Source organism: Zootoca vivipara, chromosome 4 (genome assembly GCF_963506605.1).
Source record: "Zootoca vivipara chromosome 4, rZooViv1.1, whole genome shotgun sequence".
NCBI classification, from domain to species: domain Eukaryota; kingdom Metazoa; phylum Chordata; class Lepidosauria; order Squamata; family Lacertidae; genus Zootoca; species Zootoca vivipara.
In genome coordinates this window covers 40105101-40123335 of record NC_083279.1, presented here as the reverse complement: position 1 = coordinate 40123335, position 18235 = coordinate 40105101, and the positions used below count along the sequence as shown (strand labels likewise).

Below are 18235 nucleotides of genomic sequence, written 5' to 3'. Positions count from 1 at the left end.
CCCATTCTGGTACTTTTGGGTTCAGCATGGAGCGCAACTTGAAAACATGCAACCCACAGCATTCACAACCTGAGGTATGACTGTACTATCGGTGCAGTATCGGCATGCAGTATAGGCCAATCACTACATGATGCTCATATGCAGTGGAATGCAATTTATTTATGTCAATTGAGTGTGAAAGAAGCATCACTATCCTAAACACATTTACAGTATAAGACTGCAAGGGTGGGTTGACACAGCCGTCTGGGTGAGTCAGAAACTTATCCCTTTGTTAATGGTGCTCCATTTTACAGCAAAGAGAAAAAAAGGAAACCTTTACTGCATATCTTACTTCTACTTCAAGGACAGGCTATATTCAACTGTCCATCTAGTACTTAAATATGGACTACAGTTATACAAAAATGTTGCCCATACTTCCATAGTAAAAATGCCATGAGATAAGATCTCTTTTCTCACCAAAAGCTGTTTTAATGAAATCAGTGGCCCATATATAATTCTTTCTTACAAAAAAGATGCTTTGCATTAACTGTGTTCTTTGTCATGCAGTTCTGAGATGTTTATGGCTAATTCCACGATGATATTGCACTTAATGCCTTAGCTTGGGGAATCAGATTTTTCATTGAAACAAAAAATAATTTTCTAGCATTCTTGATTTCAAGACAAAGCTTGACAGGAGCAGAAACATTATGTTTCACACCTGATCCTTCAGGAAGGTGTGTAATTCAAATTCAGAACAAAGTATTCACTAACTCCCAATATAAATTAGGGCTCTCACCCTCAATATCTCTGTCTCGCCTCGAATGATCTTCAGTGAACCCAGTCCCCTGTAGTCCATTGCCTGATCTGTCAGTGGCACCAGGCACCCATTTAGGGCCTTGCCACCTGACTTGGTTCTGCTGAAAAGAAGAAAAAGAGATTGGTCATCATCATATTGATGATACCCTTCCCCAAACCTCAGTGCAACCTGTTCAGTCTCAAGATTTTCTACACTTGATCTTAGGCAAAAGGCCAAGAAGCTATTCCATTCTCATGATTTCTAACTCTAGTGTGATTTCTAGGGAATGATACATGATTTCAGAATGTCAAGGGTTAATTTTGAGACAACACTGGGAGTTGCAAAGCCAGCTCATAAGAGACAGGATACTGAAAGGATTCCATCAACATTGATTTTTTAAATTTTTTAGCATGGTATAAGGCAGGGGTGCCCAACCTTTTTTCAAAGAAGGCCAGATTTGATGTGTGAGGGCCGATCAAAGTTGTTGCTGCCCATTAGAACCTGGGCACAATTTACTGAAAAGTCATGTGTGTAAACCAGGGCGAGCCTGTGGGTGATATGTGTATGCGAAGCATTGAACGATTTCTGTCATCATGGTAGCTGTTCAGTTGCAAACCGGCTTTTCAGCTGGGACATAACTGCAGTTACTAAACTATAATGAAGCTTCCTGAAACATAGGAATATAGCAGGCTATATTATACTGCTGGCCAGTGATGGCACCAGAAAAAAAGTTTATTTGGAGGGAGGGGGGCACAGATGGGGCAAAGTATATTTCATGGCAGTCAAGTTATGCCACACATGTTAGCGTCTCTGAAAGAAAAATAACAGTAGATGCTAATCAGAGTCCAGCAATGGAGGGCAATGGGGTGGCAAGCTCTTTTCTTGTGGGGGCGTGTGCCTCGCTGCCCCCGCCTGGTACCACCCATACTGCTTGTCCATCTAGTTCGAGTCTATGCTGATTGGCAACAGCTCACCTGGGTTTCAGAGAAGTAACATTCCTGGAGATGCCAAAGATTAAACCTGAGGCATTCTGAATGCAAAGCAGATGGTCTGCCACTGATCTGCAGCCCTTCCCTTTATTTGGCTTCATGTCTGAATTGACAACAATTATTTATATACATGTAGGGAGGCTCTTGCACCAGGAGATGAGAGCACTGAGCAAAATAGAACATTAAAGCAGATAAGCCATTCTGGTTTGGTGTGATGCCTAAATAAGAGAGCAGGTCACCCGGTCACAGCCCTCCTCTACTATGGTGGGTGTATTGTAGATTTCCAATTTTGCATTGCTACATATAAATTGTCATATGGAGATCTGTGGCCTCTTTTTGGCAATGTATATGTGACCACCCTAAAGTACATCTGAGGTACTAGGGAGAAAGTTTGTTGAATGGAGATGAATAGTATGTGTGCATTTTTTTTAAAAAAAAAGTTTTGTAATCGAATAATATAACCCCAGATCAACCCCGGTCCTCTCTCTCCCTCCCCTCTTTACATTACAGCTTTCTGTACGTACTGTAGGCATTTCTTTCTGGTATGTTTAGCCATCTTACATTAAGATTAGGATGCAGTAGCACAATTATATGAATTGCTTTAAAATTCAAATCAGTGTTATAATGTGAATATTTAAAAATTTCTCACCCAAACTGAACTAGAACTGGAATGGAACTTGCTAGGTCAGTTTGCCATATAATCCTGTACTGAACTGAAGTGGAACCAAATAATAATAATAATAATAATAATAATAATAATAATAAGAAGAAGAAGAAGAAGAAGAACTTCGTAATGGGTCCTGAACCAAAAAAGCATAATGGTTTGCCTCCCAATTTTGAAAGGTGAATGTGTTTTTCATGAAAAGCTAGAATATAGTACTATTATAGCCAATCAAGCTCAAAACCAGTTTTGTAGCATCCTGTTGAAATGTATGCATTTAGAAGCTATTTTAAAGTATTAATCTGTTACTTACTGTTTAAAATATTTTAGCTGATTTATAGATTAGTTGGTTTAAAAGAAGATAATTTAAATGTGGGGAAACCTCAACAAAGATGCTTTTGAAAATAAAGAAGTCAAAGGAAATGTGTGGTAATAGTGGGTGTAAGGGAAGCTTTTAATTGTCAGAAGAAAAGACCACATTTAATAGTTTGTTCTTCACAACCTTTCAATATCAGCCCTAGCTCTTTGAGGTGGATATATAGGCCCTGTGATTTGCCTTCCAAGCTAGATTGTAGGAGAGATGCCACTATAAGATCTGGCAAGCTAATGGGCCATATTCAGGTAGGGATTTTGTGCAAGAATAATTTCCCTGCTTTTTGTGTGCTTCAGGCTATTTTCAAATGTCAAATACCAAACGCTTCAAACGCTTATTGGGAGAAATTCATGTAGTGGCAAAGCGTGGCTTCACCATCTTTTACATTATAAACCTACATGCAAGAAATTATCTTCCCATATGTAGACTTCAATCTTGGCTCCTTGCCCTTCATGAATTGCACTAGCCGCCAGTCAAGCAAGAAATCACCCTAATCCTAAACAGATACTCCCACTAGACTCTCAGAAGACTAAATGATACAATAGCCACCTGTCCCAGCAGAAAAGGACTGGTTAATATGTGTCTTGTTTATCTGCATCAAAGGTTGGGGCCTAACAAATGCAGCAGCCGCAGCCAGCATGACCAATATTCAGTGATGATGCAAATTGCAGTTCAACAACATCTGGAGGGTCCGGACTCCTGGGTTCCCTAGCCCTGCTCTAGATAGACTATAGCAGCTTTGCTAAGTATTTTCAGGATTGTGACATGTCAATGAGAAACACTGGTATACAGCTTAGGTTTAATGTGCCTCTTTTGGCCCCCTTAGATAACTTCACTGTTGTTGTTTTTGTCATTATCCAGAATATCTATTTAGGCTATGATAAAGGCACTAATTTTCTAGGCACCCTGAAATAAAACAAACATTTTAGGCTGCAATTATATACATACTTATCTAGGAATAAGTTTCACTGAACTCAATGGGACTTGTGAATGAGTAGAAACATACAGGTCTTGCTTTCCAGTTTTCATTTTATCAGCTTTCAGTGCTACTAAATATTTGACAAATGTCTAGTGCCATTGGGAAATTACTGTACCCAAGTCCAGTGAGTTTCTTTTTTTTTAATGTTTAGACAGTATCAGCTTAAACTGCAATCCTAAACAAACTTACTAAGAAATTAAACTCCACTGAACATGGCAGGACATACACAGGATTGTGTTTTCTCATTTAAAATCCCCTCTCAGTTAGTAGATGACTTTGTCAGGAACGAGGGAAAACCTGCTAGATTTGGGAAAGAACACTGGTGGTCTTTCCTCATCATTTTGCCTGTCAAAAAAGAGAAACTAGTTGCAAAGCAGTAGCTGTTAACAGCAGCCCAAATATACTTGCAAGTGGCAGTCTGGAGCTTGGCTCTATGGTTATACTGAAATTTTAAAACAGACATGGTTAACCAAAGTGAAAAAATAAACACACTGCAATCCTTTCCCCTCACTCATTTTATCTTTTAGCAGTGAATGAGGAGTTTGTTTATAAATCCTTGTTAAAAAGAAAGGCAGAAATCAGCAGTGTCCAAACTGGGTCTGAGATATAAAGAGCATCTTCATTCCAGAGTTGCTAATATGAGCAAGCAATTCAGAGAGTGTGGCGTGCTAAAAATTTACTTGTCAGTGGAGAATGAGCTGCAGATGTAACACTAACATCTGAGGTCCATCTTAAGCTAGGAGAGCCTTCAGTTGCTGATAAGAACATAGGAAGAGCCTGCTGGATTAGGCCAATAGCCCATCTAGTCCAGCATCCTGTTCTCACAGTGGCTGACCACATGCCTGTGGGAAGCCAGCAAACAGGATTTGAGCACAAGAGCCCTCTCCCTTCTCCTGTGGCTTCCAGCAACTACTATTCAGAAGCATTGCTGCCTTCAAGTGTAGCGGCAGGGCAGAGCTGTCATGGCTGGTAGCCTTTGATAGCCCTCCCCTCCATGATATAATCTCACTGATCTTGGTTTGATCTCCATGGTTCCCCCCCCTTTCTCTTCTAAGGGTGACTCATTATTGCAAAAATAGCCCTGCCCTTATGTCCCAAGACCATTAGCCACCCACAGGAAACAGTGCTCAAATCAAACAATCAACAGCCTCTCAACTCATGGATTCTCATATTGATAGACACAACTGCTTTGTATCAAAACATTACTATTTCTCCATCTAGTACTTAGGAGCAAACATAAGAAGCTGCCTTATACTAAGTTAGATCCCAGGTCCACGTAGATCAGTATTGACCCTATCTGGAGATTGAACCTGGCATCTTCTGCATGAGAGGCAGTTGCTCCACCCTGGCCCTTCCTCATACAGTATTGCTTATAGAAGTGGGGATGACTTTTCCAGACATGAGATCTTCCCTAAGATGGCGGAATAATAATTTTGATTGATGGGTTGCACCAGTAGTGCCATGGCCATCTTTCAGAGAAAAAAAGAGAAAGGAAAATAGGGGGACAGAACATTTCTAGACAGGCAGAAGACATAGATTGAATAAAGACAAAACAATATGTTCAATAATCTTACAGCCATTAGCTCCCCGTCATACTTTTGCCTATTAGGTAGTCAATGAAACATCTAATAAAACTGCCAAAACATTTGGAAAGCTAAGCAGGGTCCAGCATGGTTTAAAACTGGATGGGAGACTGCGTGTTGAGATTCCTGCATTGCAGGGGGCTGGACTAGATGCCCCTCAGAGTCCCTTCCAATTCTACGATTCTGAATTTAGCTACAAGGTAGAACATTATGGGAACCAGATGACGTGCAGTGCGACCCCATGCACATTTGCTTTAAAGCAAATCCCACTGTAGCCAATGGGGCTTACTCCCTAGAAAGTGGGTTTAGGATTACAACTTAAATTCCTATAATCCTCTACCTCTTACCTCCTTTTGCTGCTCAACAATTCAACGCCACATGACCACAACATGTCGAGAATTGCATGTCCTGTCTCTCATTGCTTAAACCCAACTTCCCAGAATCCTTCAAGGGCTTAACCACACATTCACCTGAACATGGCACCAGTCCCAAAGAGAAGCAGTTAAGACAGAGGTCATTGCACAATGTATAGATGGCAACTATTCAATAACAGAGAACATTTGGCATGCCTAATGACTTCTAGCTAACTGCAAAAGTCCATGGTGTCAAAAGCGACTGTGGTGTGTGGTTTACCATCATCTCATTAAATGAACAATAAACATTCAGTGGCCAAAGTCTGATTATAAATTAGGTTCAACAGAACACTGATATAATTATCAATCTTTCTGACATAACTATCAGTTTTAAGTTGCACTGATACATAATGTTGTGCATAAAAAGGTTTTGGAAAAGATTCAGAGTAATTCGTGTCTTGTTTCTAGAGCTAGCAAACCAGGATAAAATCTATGCTAATATTATGCCTACTTATAACAGAATGTATCTCAGGGAGAATAAAGGAATAGGGATTGACATCCCTATGGTTTCCTTATTTGCCAGAAATTTTTCTATGGGAAGACACCAACTACATCACCTTTTTGATATTTCTGGGCCAGTATATCAATATTCAAATACAAATAATTAAATGTGAGATAAATGCTAGCATTACTGATTCTATTCTCTCATGGAATGCTTAGCATATGGTTTGGTAGAACTTGCAAGACTCTCTATGAATATGCATTTTCTCAGTTGAGGAGAGAGACTCTAAAGGTCAAAACATTTAAGATTACTTTGCAGTGTCTTCTGAAGACCTGTCAACATTTTTTTTTCTGTTTCCAGAAAATCACTGTCTGGCAATTCCCAAAAGAGGCAATGGAAACATGCAGTGCAGTTGTTTAATGCTGAAAAGCGTGTACGGGGCTAGTCATAGCCACACCTCTAAAACAATTCTCCATGTTTCAGAAATTTGTTTTCCTCCTCTTCATCATATTGTTCTTCTTTCCACTCACCTGCAGCTTTTTCTCGCATTTTTATTCTAAACCTGTGCTCAAAATTATTGGAGTATATATTGTAATACAGACATGGAAATTATTTCTGGCAAATTATGACTGACTACTGAAATAGGCGGGACCGCTTATACATGTACCCAGGAAGGTAAAACCTAATGAAATACCATGCATTATACTACATAGCAAACATCTATAGAGTGACGCCATTCAAACAATATACCCATTCCTTTGATTTTGAAACTGTGTGTCAAAATAGCATGTGGAACGCCATAAAAGAAATAGATTTCAAACAAAACAACACCTGGTTTTGCCAAACTTGCAAGAGCTGTTATAATACTAAGGCTGGTTTTTTAAAAATAAAAATAAAAACTGTTCTATAGGAATTAAGTCCAGAGCAGCCCACAATGGGTACTTTTACAAATCCCCTTAAATCAATTTTGAAGTTTAGGTTGAACTGCAGATCAGCAAAACTAACTGCTATTGACTCAACTTGCACAATAGAAACAAGGGGGGGGAGGTGGGGGGGACAATCTGTGTATAATACAGGCAGAATGTTTTTAAAGTGTCATTCCTTCATTCACAAAATCTTCCACACCCACCCACCCACCCCCTCCTCCTCCTCCTCCTCCTTACCACCTCCCAAGATGAGAGGAAATCTCTACTCTGTTCTGCAACCAGGAGTCAACCCAACTGTTGCAGGGCTGTGACTTGGCAGCTGCATTCTCAGGGCAAGGAACAGTTACCCAGAGAGACACAGCCGCGTAGATAAATACTGTATATGATGCAGACACATCTGTTCACATTTAGAAGCAAATCTACCACGATTTAAGCAGTGGGGGTGCAGGAGAGAGGGGCGATTCATCTCTGCCTCTCTCCCCTCCACTACACACACACACACTCTCGGGCATTACCTTTAAGATCAGCTCGGTGTGGTGTTGGTCCAGCATGTTCGCCTTCACGAAGGAGGTGATGATGACCCTTCCGTACCTGCCCGGGGTATGCAGGTCGGAGTAGAGCCGGTGCTTGGACCGATTGACGGGGAAGAGGCTGTTGACCAGGTTCCTCTCGATCTTGGCCAAGCTGTGCTTGGGCGCCAGCAGGTGCTCGACACTCTCTTCGATCTGGTACCTGCTGAAGCTGGCGCCCAGCAAGATGGAGATGAGCACGGGCGCGGAGGCGAAGAAGACCGGGTGGCTGGCGATGAAGTGGCCGAGTCTGGCGAAAGACGTTCTCAGCCCCCTGTGCAAGACCTGCCGCAACATCCTAGTGCAGAAGCAGCGCAGGAGGGCGAGGCGCGCGCGACGGGATCGGAGGCTCTGCCAGAGCCCAGACAAAACCATCGGGGAGCCCAGGCAGGCGGCGGCGGCGGCAGCTGCCCCTCCGGGCGGAAAGGGGCCGGCCAGGCAGGCAACTCTGCCTCTCGCTCCCCGCCAGCCTCTCTGCGCACGGCGGGCGCTAGAGCCGCTTGCCTCCGTCTAGGAGGCTGCCGAGGGGAGTTTCCCGGCGCCTCATTGTCTGACTTTAAACAGCAACAAAGACTCTCCAGGGAAAAGGGCAACGGCGCCGAGGAAGCAACACCCAGAAGTGGGGATAAAGGAAGGAGACCCAGATCGGATGGGTGGCAACACCTCTTTGTTTCTTTTGAGGGTGGTTGCGCTTTCTGCCAGCCAAGTGGGTGGGTGCCTCTTTTTTTTAGAGGGGGTGTTTTTGTTTGTTGGTCCAGGAGAGGGGTGTGTGTGTGTGTGTAGATCGAAATGGGGGTTTGACACACTTGCTGACTAATCTCAGTGGAGCTCCCGCTCCCCGGCTTGAAGGGAGATGGTGGGGGGCAGGGATGGGGGAGGGAGATATATATTAATAATAATAATAAATTTCGCACGCAGAAGCCTGGACACCTGATCCTTTGGGAGGTGTGCTGGGATTTGTTGTTGTTGCTGCTGCTGCTCGGTTGTAGATCCACAGGAGATCGTGGGGCTCCGGCTGATTACACACCTGCAGAACTGAATGAATGGGTTTCCTCCCCCACCCGCGTCTCTAAACGATGACAGGAAAGAGACTCGCCTCTTCCTCAGTCCAAAAGCCCCAGGGGGAGAAACTCGCCGTTTCAAAGCACACGCTGCTGCTGCTGCTGCCGCCACTTGCGAGCGAGTTCAGGGGCAGTTTCCTCCGCGGCTTTTTCATGACAGTTGTTGAGCTTTAACAAATGACTAGCCAATGCCCAGGTGGCTCTGAGCAGGCGGCTAGGCAAAGCAGCGCTTCCTCGCCCCCTTCTCCGCCGGCTTTCTCACGCGACTCAAGGATCCGAGGGGTGCTTGAAACACAACCAATACAGGAAACAGCCTCCCGGGGAGGGTTTTCTTTAAATAATACTAATTTAAAATAACCTTTATAGGTAACTTAGCTGGAAGCCGACTGCGAATCACCAGGGACGAATCCTCCTCCTCATCTTAACACATAGAGGGAGGTGGGTGGCTCCCTCCCTTCTTCGTGCCTGCCTCGGGGTTTTCTGCTCCGAGGACTGGATCCCGCACTTGGTTTTTGTTTTGCTTTGTTGGGGACCCGAGGCTACTTCAGGTCAGATCCATGTCGGCGCCGCCGGCTTGTGGGGTCCGAGCGAAAGAGCTGCCCACCCGCCTCAGGGGATCGCCCAGGGAACGAGGGGAGCCGGGCGCGGAGCTGGGACCGACGTGGCGCATGGCAAAGTTTCCCGGCTCACCTCTGAAGGAGTCCCCGAAGAAGCGCGCTCGGGAGAGGGTTGCTCCCCGCCGGGGCGAACGGCTCCCTCATGGCTTCGCGACCCGGATCAGCGCAGAGATACAGTTTTGTGTATTTCATTGGTGTCAAGCTGCCGCCTCTTCTCTCTTTGTCAGCGCATAGCGAAGGGATCCGCTGGTTCTCGGTGCCAGGAGCCAGAGACGTCTGGGCAATTCCTCCAGCTCCCTCTTCGCTGGCGTCCCCGCTCTCCTCTCTCTGGCTCCTTTTCCCTCTCGCTGACTCTGCCTGCCTCGATCTCTCCGTCTCTCTCTCTCTCCGCGCTTTGCTGCTTCGACGCTCTTCTCTGTGCGAGAGCAGAAACTGCCCAGTCTCCAGCCTAAATGGGCATGTGCGAATGCTGCGCACATGCCCATTAAGAACGTGAAGCCACCGCGAAGCCGGTGCCCTTAACCCTTTGCCCGGAGCTTGTCTCAGACTCCCGCTCTCCTTCGAAGGGGGCGCGACGAGGCGGGCGGGTTCGTGGGGACAGCCGCGGTCGAGGAGCGCCTGCGCGGGCGCGCGCCTGGGTAGGTGGGCGGAAGGAGCAACACTGGAATCCCGCCTGGGAAAAGGAACCGTGGGGTCACTGGGATGAGTGGAAATGCCCTAAAAACAGGGAGGGGGCGAGAAGCGGTGGCGAAAGGGCAGCTCTCCCGGGAAAGGATGTGGAGAAAAGGTCGTCGAGTTACAATGAAAGCCAGTTCTCCCCACAGGAGCATAGGGAGTTGCCTTATAGACCAAGCAAGGCCATTGGTCCATCTCGCTTATTAGTGCTGTCTGCACTGACTGACAGCAGTGCTCCAGGAATTCAGATTCACATTCCCAGTCCCATCTAGGTGCGTCTGGGATTGAAATGGGCAACTGGGCTTAACCACAGATATTGAATCTTGTGCCCAATTTCAGGTTAAAGGGAACTCTTAGCAATATGCCTTTGACCGGCTCTGGGCTGGCCCAGTCTTTCCCACCAAGAGAAAGAAGGCAACCAAGGAGGTGGCTCTTACATATTTCTAAAACATTTCCACCCTACCTCCCTGTGGCACTTTGCTCAGAGTGTAAATTCTGCTGCCATCCAGCTGTGCCCATTGCCCTTTCTCTGGGTGGTGCAGCAGTTAGGATTGGGCCCAAATCCTAGGATTGGGAGAAGTCGGGTGTGCAAGTGGACACATGCAGCTCATAGCTGTCAAGTTCTCCCCTTTTTAAGGGAAATTCCCTTATGCTGAATAGGCTTCCTCGTGAGAAAAGGGAAAACTTGACAGCTATGATGCAGCTGTTCATTCAAGGTCCTCCCTCTGGGCAGTGGGGTTTGGGCCTAGCATGGCCAGCAGTGGTCATCACTTCTGTCCACTCTACCTGCTCTCTCGCTGGGCTCAGGTCTTCTTGGCAAAGTGTGAATGAGCAAGCAGATTCTCCTCAGAAAGAGGGGCAGGCATGGTATATGTCAGAAGCCGTGGCAGCCACTCCTTGTAATGACTGCTCTCTTAGGTCTTCCAGCCTTTGCTACATTGAGAGAAAGAGACAGTGAAAGTAGATGTGATCTGAGCAGCAGGCCTACTCAGCTGTGGCTCTTTCCCAAATTCTTACGGTACTGTGGCATCTTCTGGAGGGCGGAGCACAAGTGAGAAGAATAAGAGGTGGCACCTTCTGACACAAGCAGCCAACTCTCCCTGCTTGGATTCCTGCACTCCTCCCCTCTGTGTCCTGGGCATACCCAATCTGTTGCACCTCTGAGAGTCAGAGATCAGGTGAGCGACCAGAAACAATGGCAGCTGTTCCTTGTAACCAACCACTTTTGTGGACACCTGAGCACCAGCTAGCTTGCAACACTTTGCCATCCGACTGAGAGATGGAGGTGTGGTTATTGCTGTGCATGGCACAGAGGTGGGAACAAACAAACAAACAGAGAGCAGGCTTTCCCTACTCAATGGTGCCTAGACTTCTCAGGTGCTGCTGCATCTCCTGAGTGATTGGTGCCTTCACAACTGCCTGAGGCTTCTAAGCTTTGATGCATCAGCTAAACTCCACTAGTTTCAGTGATTCCTCTCAGTATGTAGTTCTGCCTTTTTGTACCTGGTTCTTGTTGTTGAACTTCTGGGTTCTACTAAAAGAAATAGACTATATCCTGCAACCCTAAAGTCCCCTCCTACTTGACATATAACTTAGGAAAGGAGGCCAGATAACATACAATATTTCTGGCTTAGCTTCACTTCTTTCATGTTTTACATTATGGCAACTTCTACATGGCAATACTGGGATTTAGTTGACTCTTTCCTGTTCTTTGCTTGCTGTTATTAGCGAACAACTAAAATAAAATAAAATAAAATAAAGTCTTTGTTCAAGCTGTCTTGTTGATCAAGTGGAGCATGACAAAACATGCAGGTACATTTTGTCTTATCATTTTTATCAATTTAAGCAAATAACTTAAGTTCCACAATTGTCTTATAGGGAACAGGATCACCACATATGTAGAAGTGTTCCAGTCTTGGGGTATGTCATCCAATATTTATTGGACTATATCAGTATTTTTGTGTGTGTGTGTGTGTGTGTGTGTACACACTTTCTGTGGGCTAATATTTAAAATAAGGTTTAATCCTAAAATTAAGCTCTTGTATCTTAGGTATAGGGAGTAAATCCCACAGAATTCAATTATTGTACTCTGAGAACATAATGGATTTCATTAGCAAATAATTTTTAAATAGGCTCCATGGCTTTATAGGATTGCTTTTTTTTTTTTACTTAATGAAATATAAAGACTTTTGTATGGAAGATCTTTCAAAGTAATTACATATTTTAGAGATTTCTGTTAATTCCAGATATATCTCCAGATGGTTTGCTTGCAAATGATGAATATAGTTGGTAGCTCTAGTTATCAGTGAGTAAGCTCAAAGAGCATGATAAAAGAGCATGATATAAGAATTGAAGATGAATTTGAAAAAATTAAATAGCAGAATTTTCAGTATTCAAATAACGGATGAGAAATAGATTAATTTAGATTTGATAAATATAAGATAAGGCTAAAGTAAGAAAATTAACTTGAAACTCAGAAGTATGAATATTGCACAGAAAATAGCAATGGTGATTTCAGTTTAATATACATACAAATAAAATAGCAATATACTAATATATGATAATTATAATATTTGTAAGATGCTTTCATTGAAGACAGCCTATGTGACACTAGAGTGCCAGTTACAGGTAGGTAGCCGTGTTGGTCTGAGTCGAAGCAAAATAAAAAAATTCCTTCATTAGCACCTTAAAGACCAACTAAGTTTTTATTTTGGTATGAGCTTTTGTGTGCATGCACACTTCTTCAGATACATGCATGCACATGAAAGCACATACCAAAATAAAAACTTAGTTGGTCTTTAAGGTGCTACTGAAGGAATTTTTTTATTTTACTAGAGTGCCACTTTTTCATATGTGGAATCTAACTTGTAGCACACATTTTAAAAATAATAAATAAATAAAATAAGATTAGCTATCTTTCTCTATTTCCTCCACTAGCCTTCACCAACCTGGTGCCCTCTAGATGTTTTGGACTACATTTCCTATGACACACAGCCAGCAAAGTGCTGACTGGGGCTGATGGGTATTGTAGTTCATAAGATCTGGAAGGCACCAGGTTGGCAAAGGTGGCATTAGGTCTTTTCTTAGGATGCGTAATCATATTTTTTACTATGGCACCAGACTTTGGAATAGTCCCATGAGAGGTGTACCAGCCCCCTTTCTTCTTACTTTTTGACAGGCAGCAATATTTTTTTTATTCCAGTAGACCCTGCAAGTATGTTGCTCTTAATGGAAATTTGACTGCATTTCTTACATTTGCAGGGTTTTTTTTTAAACATTTGATATAATTTTATTCTTGTTTTATTGTTAATTTGTACCTTTCTGGATGGTAAGCCCCCTTATTCTGAATAAAAGTGGAAGTATCAGTATCAGAAGTATCAGTATGATAAATGAATACATTTCATGAAAATAGTCTTAAGTGCTTGTTACTTTTACATTCTCCTCTTTCCCCAAGTTAATCTGTTTTGCTTGTCTCAGGGAAACATTTTGTGTACCAATGATACTATATAAGTAAACTTTGACGGTTTCAGTTACAAATTTCACACTCCTTAGTTTGTCTAATAATAATTTGGATCCTAAGGTTTCATCAAGTACAGCATCATTACGAATCACAGAGAAGGAATTTGGTACATTTTAGAGTGCTGACCCATGTGTTCTGTGGAATCATTTGAAGAAAAAAATACAAAAGCCCAAAGAAACGTAACTGATAACACTGACCGAAATCCAGTTTCTGTATGGTTTCCTGAACCATCACACGACACCTCTGTGTGTGCTGAATGACAACCTTGGTGTGCTGAAGTGGTTGTGTGAATGTATTATTAGCATGATTGGGCGCCCAGCCTTCTATTGTACTCCACTTTTATCATCTCTGGGAAAGGCAAAGTGTGCTAATGTAATCACATCTTAAGTGTCACATGCTTCAGAGGCTCACTACACAGAATATTATATCAGCAAAAGCTCCAGAACGAATGAAACACGTATAGCTAACCGTGGTTGTTCAAATGTGATGGGAGACACAGCAGAAAGCATTTGCTCTGCTGCGTGTTTACTTGGAAATGAGTCCCATTGAGTTCAATGGGTGATAAGCCTTAGAAAGCATATAGAGATTTGAATTCCGCGGGGCCTATAATAAGGAAAGATTACTTCACTAAGGATATATGACAAGAAGGAGAGTAGGATGTGGGGGTGGGGAGACAGGCAAGGGAATAATGGAAAATAAAGAAAACAGAGCTTATGTGGCGACAGGTAAGGGAGGAAAAATGGAGAGACGGCAGCAGGTCTGTTCCATAATTGTTCCTATGGACATGGTGTATCCATCTGTCATTCCTTCCCCAGGGTTCTTCCAACAATACGACACTGAGAGCCACTGTTGTAAACAAATGAAACCATTATTATTACCAAGTATGCTAACATAGATTTGTCTCAGCAAATTAAAGCGCAACATATTGCATGTCAGATCCAGTGCCCATTAAAGCCATTCACAAAATATCCAGTGATTTGAGTGGCACAGTTTTTGCCCCAGTATGAAAAAAAATTGTTTCCTCATTAGACGATTCTTTGCACCTATTGAACAGAGGTCTAATAGCCAATCAGTTTCTCAATTGCCAGGTTCTGATGTTCAGGGTTAGATAACCTCAGTGTATCAATTTTCATAATTCATAGTTAATTCTCATTACCACTGTATCAATATGCTAATTCCTCTCAATAAATTTCCAATTAACATTCACAGGCTTGGATGCTAATGAGCATGATGTGGAAAGATGCAGACACGGAAGTCAAGGGTATGTCTTTGTTTTCCTTTTCAGAAATGCAAGTGGCAGGATCATTGTCTTAGAATGCATTTAGCATTTGTCACTCTATACAGTTTATGGGTTAAATTAATATTGTGCTTAAATAAAAATGACACGTTGCTGAATATGCAGCTGTTAATTAACATAGTGCATATGACTATGTTTGAGGGGAATGGCTATGTTTTTGGAACAAAAGCCATTGCTCCAGTTATCATTCCAGTGAATTCAGGAAACTAAAGGTTTTGACTAGAAGTTAACAGGAAGGTCAGACTAGTAGTCCGTCTAGCCCACAGTTTCCCAAACTTGGGTCTCCAGCTGTTTTTGGACTACAGGTCCCATCATCCCTAGCCAGCAGGGCCAGTAGTCTCAAAACAGCTACAGACCCAAGTTTGGGAAACCCTGATCTAGCCTAATATTGTCTGCTCTGCTGGCAGTAGCTCTCTGGGTCCTGAGGCAAAGGTCTTTACCATCATCTGCTATTTGAGCCAGACAGACAGACCTCTGTGGCATGCAAAGCATGTGCTCTATCACTCAGCCACGATCTGTCCTCCTAACACATTCCTATGTACAAACAGGGTTCGGCAGCATTCAACTAGCATAAGGCTGTCATAGAGGATAAGGCTATCAATGAAGGTCATGATGGCTATCTTCTACCTCTGCTGTTGGAGAGAGTATGAATACCAACTGCTGCAAATCACAAGGGGCGGACTTTGGTAATCTATTGTTATATGGCACCCTGTGCAAGACCAAAAGTTGGTGCCCCCAAATGTATCTTCTCAATTATGGATCTTCTCAATTTTGCAACTCCTCGGCTCAGCACACTGTGTGGGAAATCCACCCGCACCATCCTAAATCCAGTGCTGTTTCAGTGTGAACCCTTGTATTAAGATGAGGATAGCATGTTTACGAAAAGAATCATAGAAGGAGACTGGTTTGTCTTCATTGTGCTTAGCATGTTGCCTGCGAGGAAGCAAAACATCTGTGTGGATAATTCTACAGGATTCCTTCTTTGCCCATGTCTAGGTATGCACACAGCAGCGCAATGGATCTGCCCTTCTTTTTCTGCATGTGGTGGGATCTTGTAGGAGGCTTACAGGTGTTTGATGCATGGCACTTGCCAACTGCACAGGCAAGAGACTCGGTGCCTGGGGGAGAAAAATCATGTTCCTTCCTTTGTGAACTAGTCTTATGAGGTGGGCTAGGGAAAGAAAATACTGTATATGAGGGGAAATCTACTTCACGTTTTGCAAGAAAACAGCTAGCCTGTTCATGGTTTAACTGTGGGGTCTTGAGTCCTATAAGTAACCTGGGGACATAATGGCAGTAACAGGAAACAGAAAGTGTCATTAATATGAACTTTCTCAAATTTGGTTCCCTTGTGTCAATGTTACTTCTTGTTATCGTCAAATCTTGGGCCCTGCCAGGTCCTTCATATAACAAGATACGGTACTAAGAAAGGTATTCAGATTTGGAGAATATATTTAAATTTAACTGATTTAATAAATTACCGAAAAGCAAGATGGTTAATAAACAGAAAGTCTTTAAATGGCAATGGAGTTTTTAACTTCCAGAAAGAAAGAAAAAGATTCCTATTACTTATTCATTGTATTGCTTAGCAGATGCACACAATGTTTTACAAAACACATAATGACATCTCCTGTTCCTAGAGACCTTACAAACCTAATTAAGAACATGCAGAGATGGCAGTGCAGTGAGATGAGGGGAATGGGAAGAAGAAGTCTGACAATATATGAAACATGGTAAAGGATGGAAAGGAAGCAGTAAATAATGCAAAATAAGGGAAGCTGAAATGATTTTGCCACAAGTGAAGCATCACCAGATGTTATTTAATTTATATTATTTCATTTCTAGACTGCTCCTCAACCAAGTCTTCTGGGTGATTTGAAATGATCAATAAGATACAGAAATGCAATCCAATCTTATTAAATCTATCACAATGCAAATAACAGAAAACTTAGAAAGCAGCAGAAAAACAGGCTAGCAAGAGCAATATTAAAAACCAGAAAGGGAGAAAAGCAATTAGTGGTCATATCTTAATTGCACTTAAAACATATAATTAAAAGGCCTGGGAAAATATAAAAAGTCTTCCCTTGGTGTTGAAAAGACAGGAATCCAGGCATGTGAGTTGAATCGCGTATAAGGCCTTCTTATGTTACTGTTTCCCTTATGGGAATGGCTTGAGTGGCATAGCTCTTGGTGTTTTTTATATCAATTAATTGATTGATTTTGTTTTGTTTTGTTTTGTTTTATTTATTTATTTATAAATAAATAAATAAATAAATACATACATACATACATACATACATACATTGCCTTTCATCACAGGGCAATTTACAGTATAAAAACACAAAATACAGAACATAACAACAGCAGCAACAAAATACCCCACCCCCATTGTATTAGGAGAAGTAACACAATAAGGAAGTGTAGATAAGTAAGAGAAGAGAACAATGTTACGACTGGGCTGTGCAAAAATGGCCTCTTGAAAATGCCCCTTATTTGTGGGCAGAGAAATCGAGGGGACCATTTTGCTGAAGGACAATTTCTCCATCAGTTTCTTGAGGGTGAGGCTCACCAGCAGCAGCATTATTAGCACAACCTCTTTCCTTTCCTCTCCTCCCCCGCCCCAAGTTTTATTTCGTTTTTCTGCTACATGATGCAGCAGCAGCAACAACAACAACTCTGTGGGCAGCTTCACCACCATTTTGCAATGTGTCAGATCTAGCATGGTTCTAGGGCATTATGCAGGAGAAAATGGCAGCTGCCACAAAAAGTGATGAAAAATATTAGGAGAAAATTCTGCAAAGTACCTTTATTTTTCTGGGGGTGGTGAGCAAAAGAAAAACTTCACAATTTTTCTCTGGGAAAAAAAAAGCCGCCTGAGAAATTTTGGTTCAGCTCTAGTTAAGGAAGTTGAATACTTTTGAGATCTCAGGACTGCTGAGAAGTTTTTTGGGGCATTGAAATCCCCCTGTATCTTCAACTCTGCCATCAGGATTGCTAAGAGATCAGAGAAAAGACGTTAGAATGCACAGTGCAGCAGCCTGCAGAAAATACACCATGTCTGGCTTTTTCTGCTGCTGACTAGAAAGCATTGTCTGCTCAGACAAAACGCCTATGGCTACCTTCCATTTTGTAAACTTGGCACACATTCAAGTAGGGCCAGACACTCCAGTTTGATAAACCTTTTGTGGATATCAGGCCAGTTGGTAGGGCAAGATTTCTACCTTATCGCAATTGACTGAAAAACTGGTTTGAGCTTTAGCAAACTTTTGAACATTGTCAGGAGATGTCAGGGACGATGAGGAATGGTGGGAGGCTACTGCTGGAGAACCCGCTAGGGAAGCCTCGGAAGAGGAAG

At 42.8% G+C, this 18235-nt stretch overlaps 1 protein-coding gene and 1 long non-coding RNA gene across 3 annotated transcripts in view; one reads left to right on the top strand and one right to left on the bottom strand.

Annotated features, from left to right (window-relative positions):
• Positions 1–9925, bottom strand: part of PTCHD1 (patched domain containing 1) — a 48822-nt gene extending 38897 nt beyond the window's left edge. The window contains exon 1 of the mRNA XM_035114412.2: positions 7657–9925. Within this exon, the coding sequence (XP_034970303.1) occupies positions 7657–8085 (429 nt within the window). The 5' untranslated portion in view covers positions 8086–9925. The remainder of the gene's footprint in view (positions 1–7656) is intronic.
• Positions 9926–10862: 937 nt separating this feature from the next.
• LOC118084685 (uncharacterized) overlaps positions 10863–18235 on the top strand; it is a 75072-nt gene continuing 67699 nt past the window's right edge. For both annotated transcript variants that reach the window (XR_009557460.1, XR_009557459.1), the window contains exons 1-2: positions 10863–11983; positions 14793–14844. This is a non-coding gene — a long non-coding RNA (uncharacterized LOC118084685). The remainder of the gene's footprint in view (positions 11984–14792; positions 14845–18235) is intronic.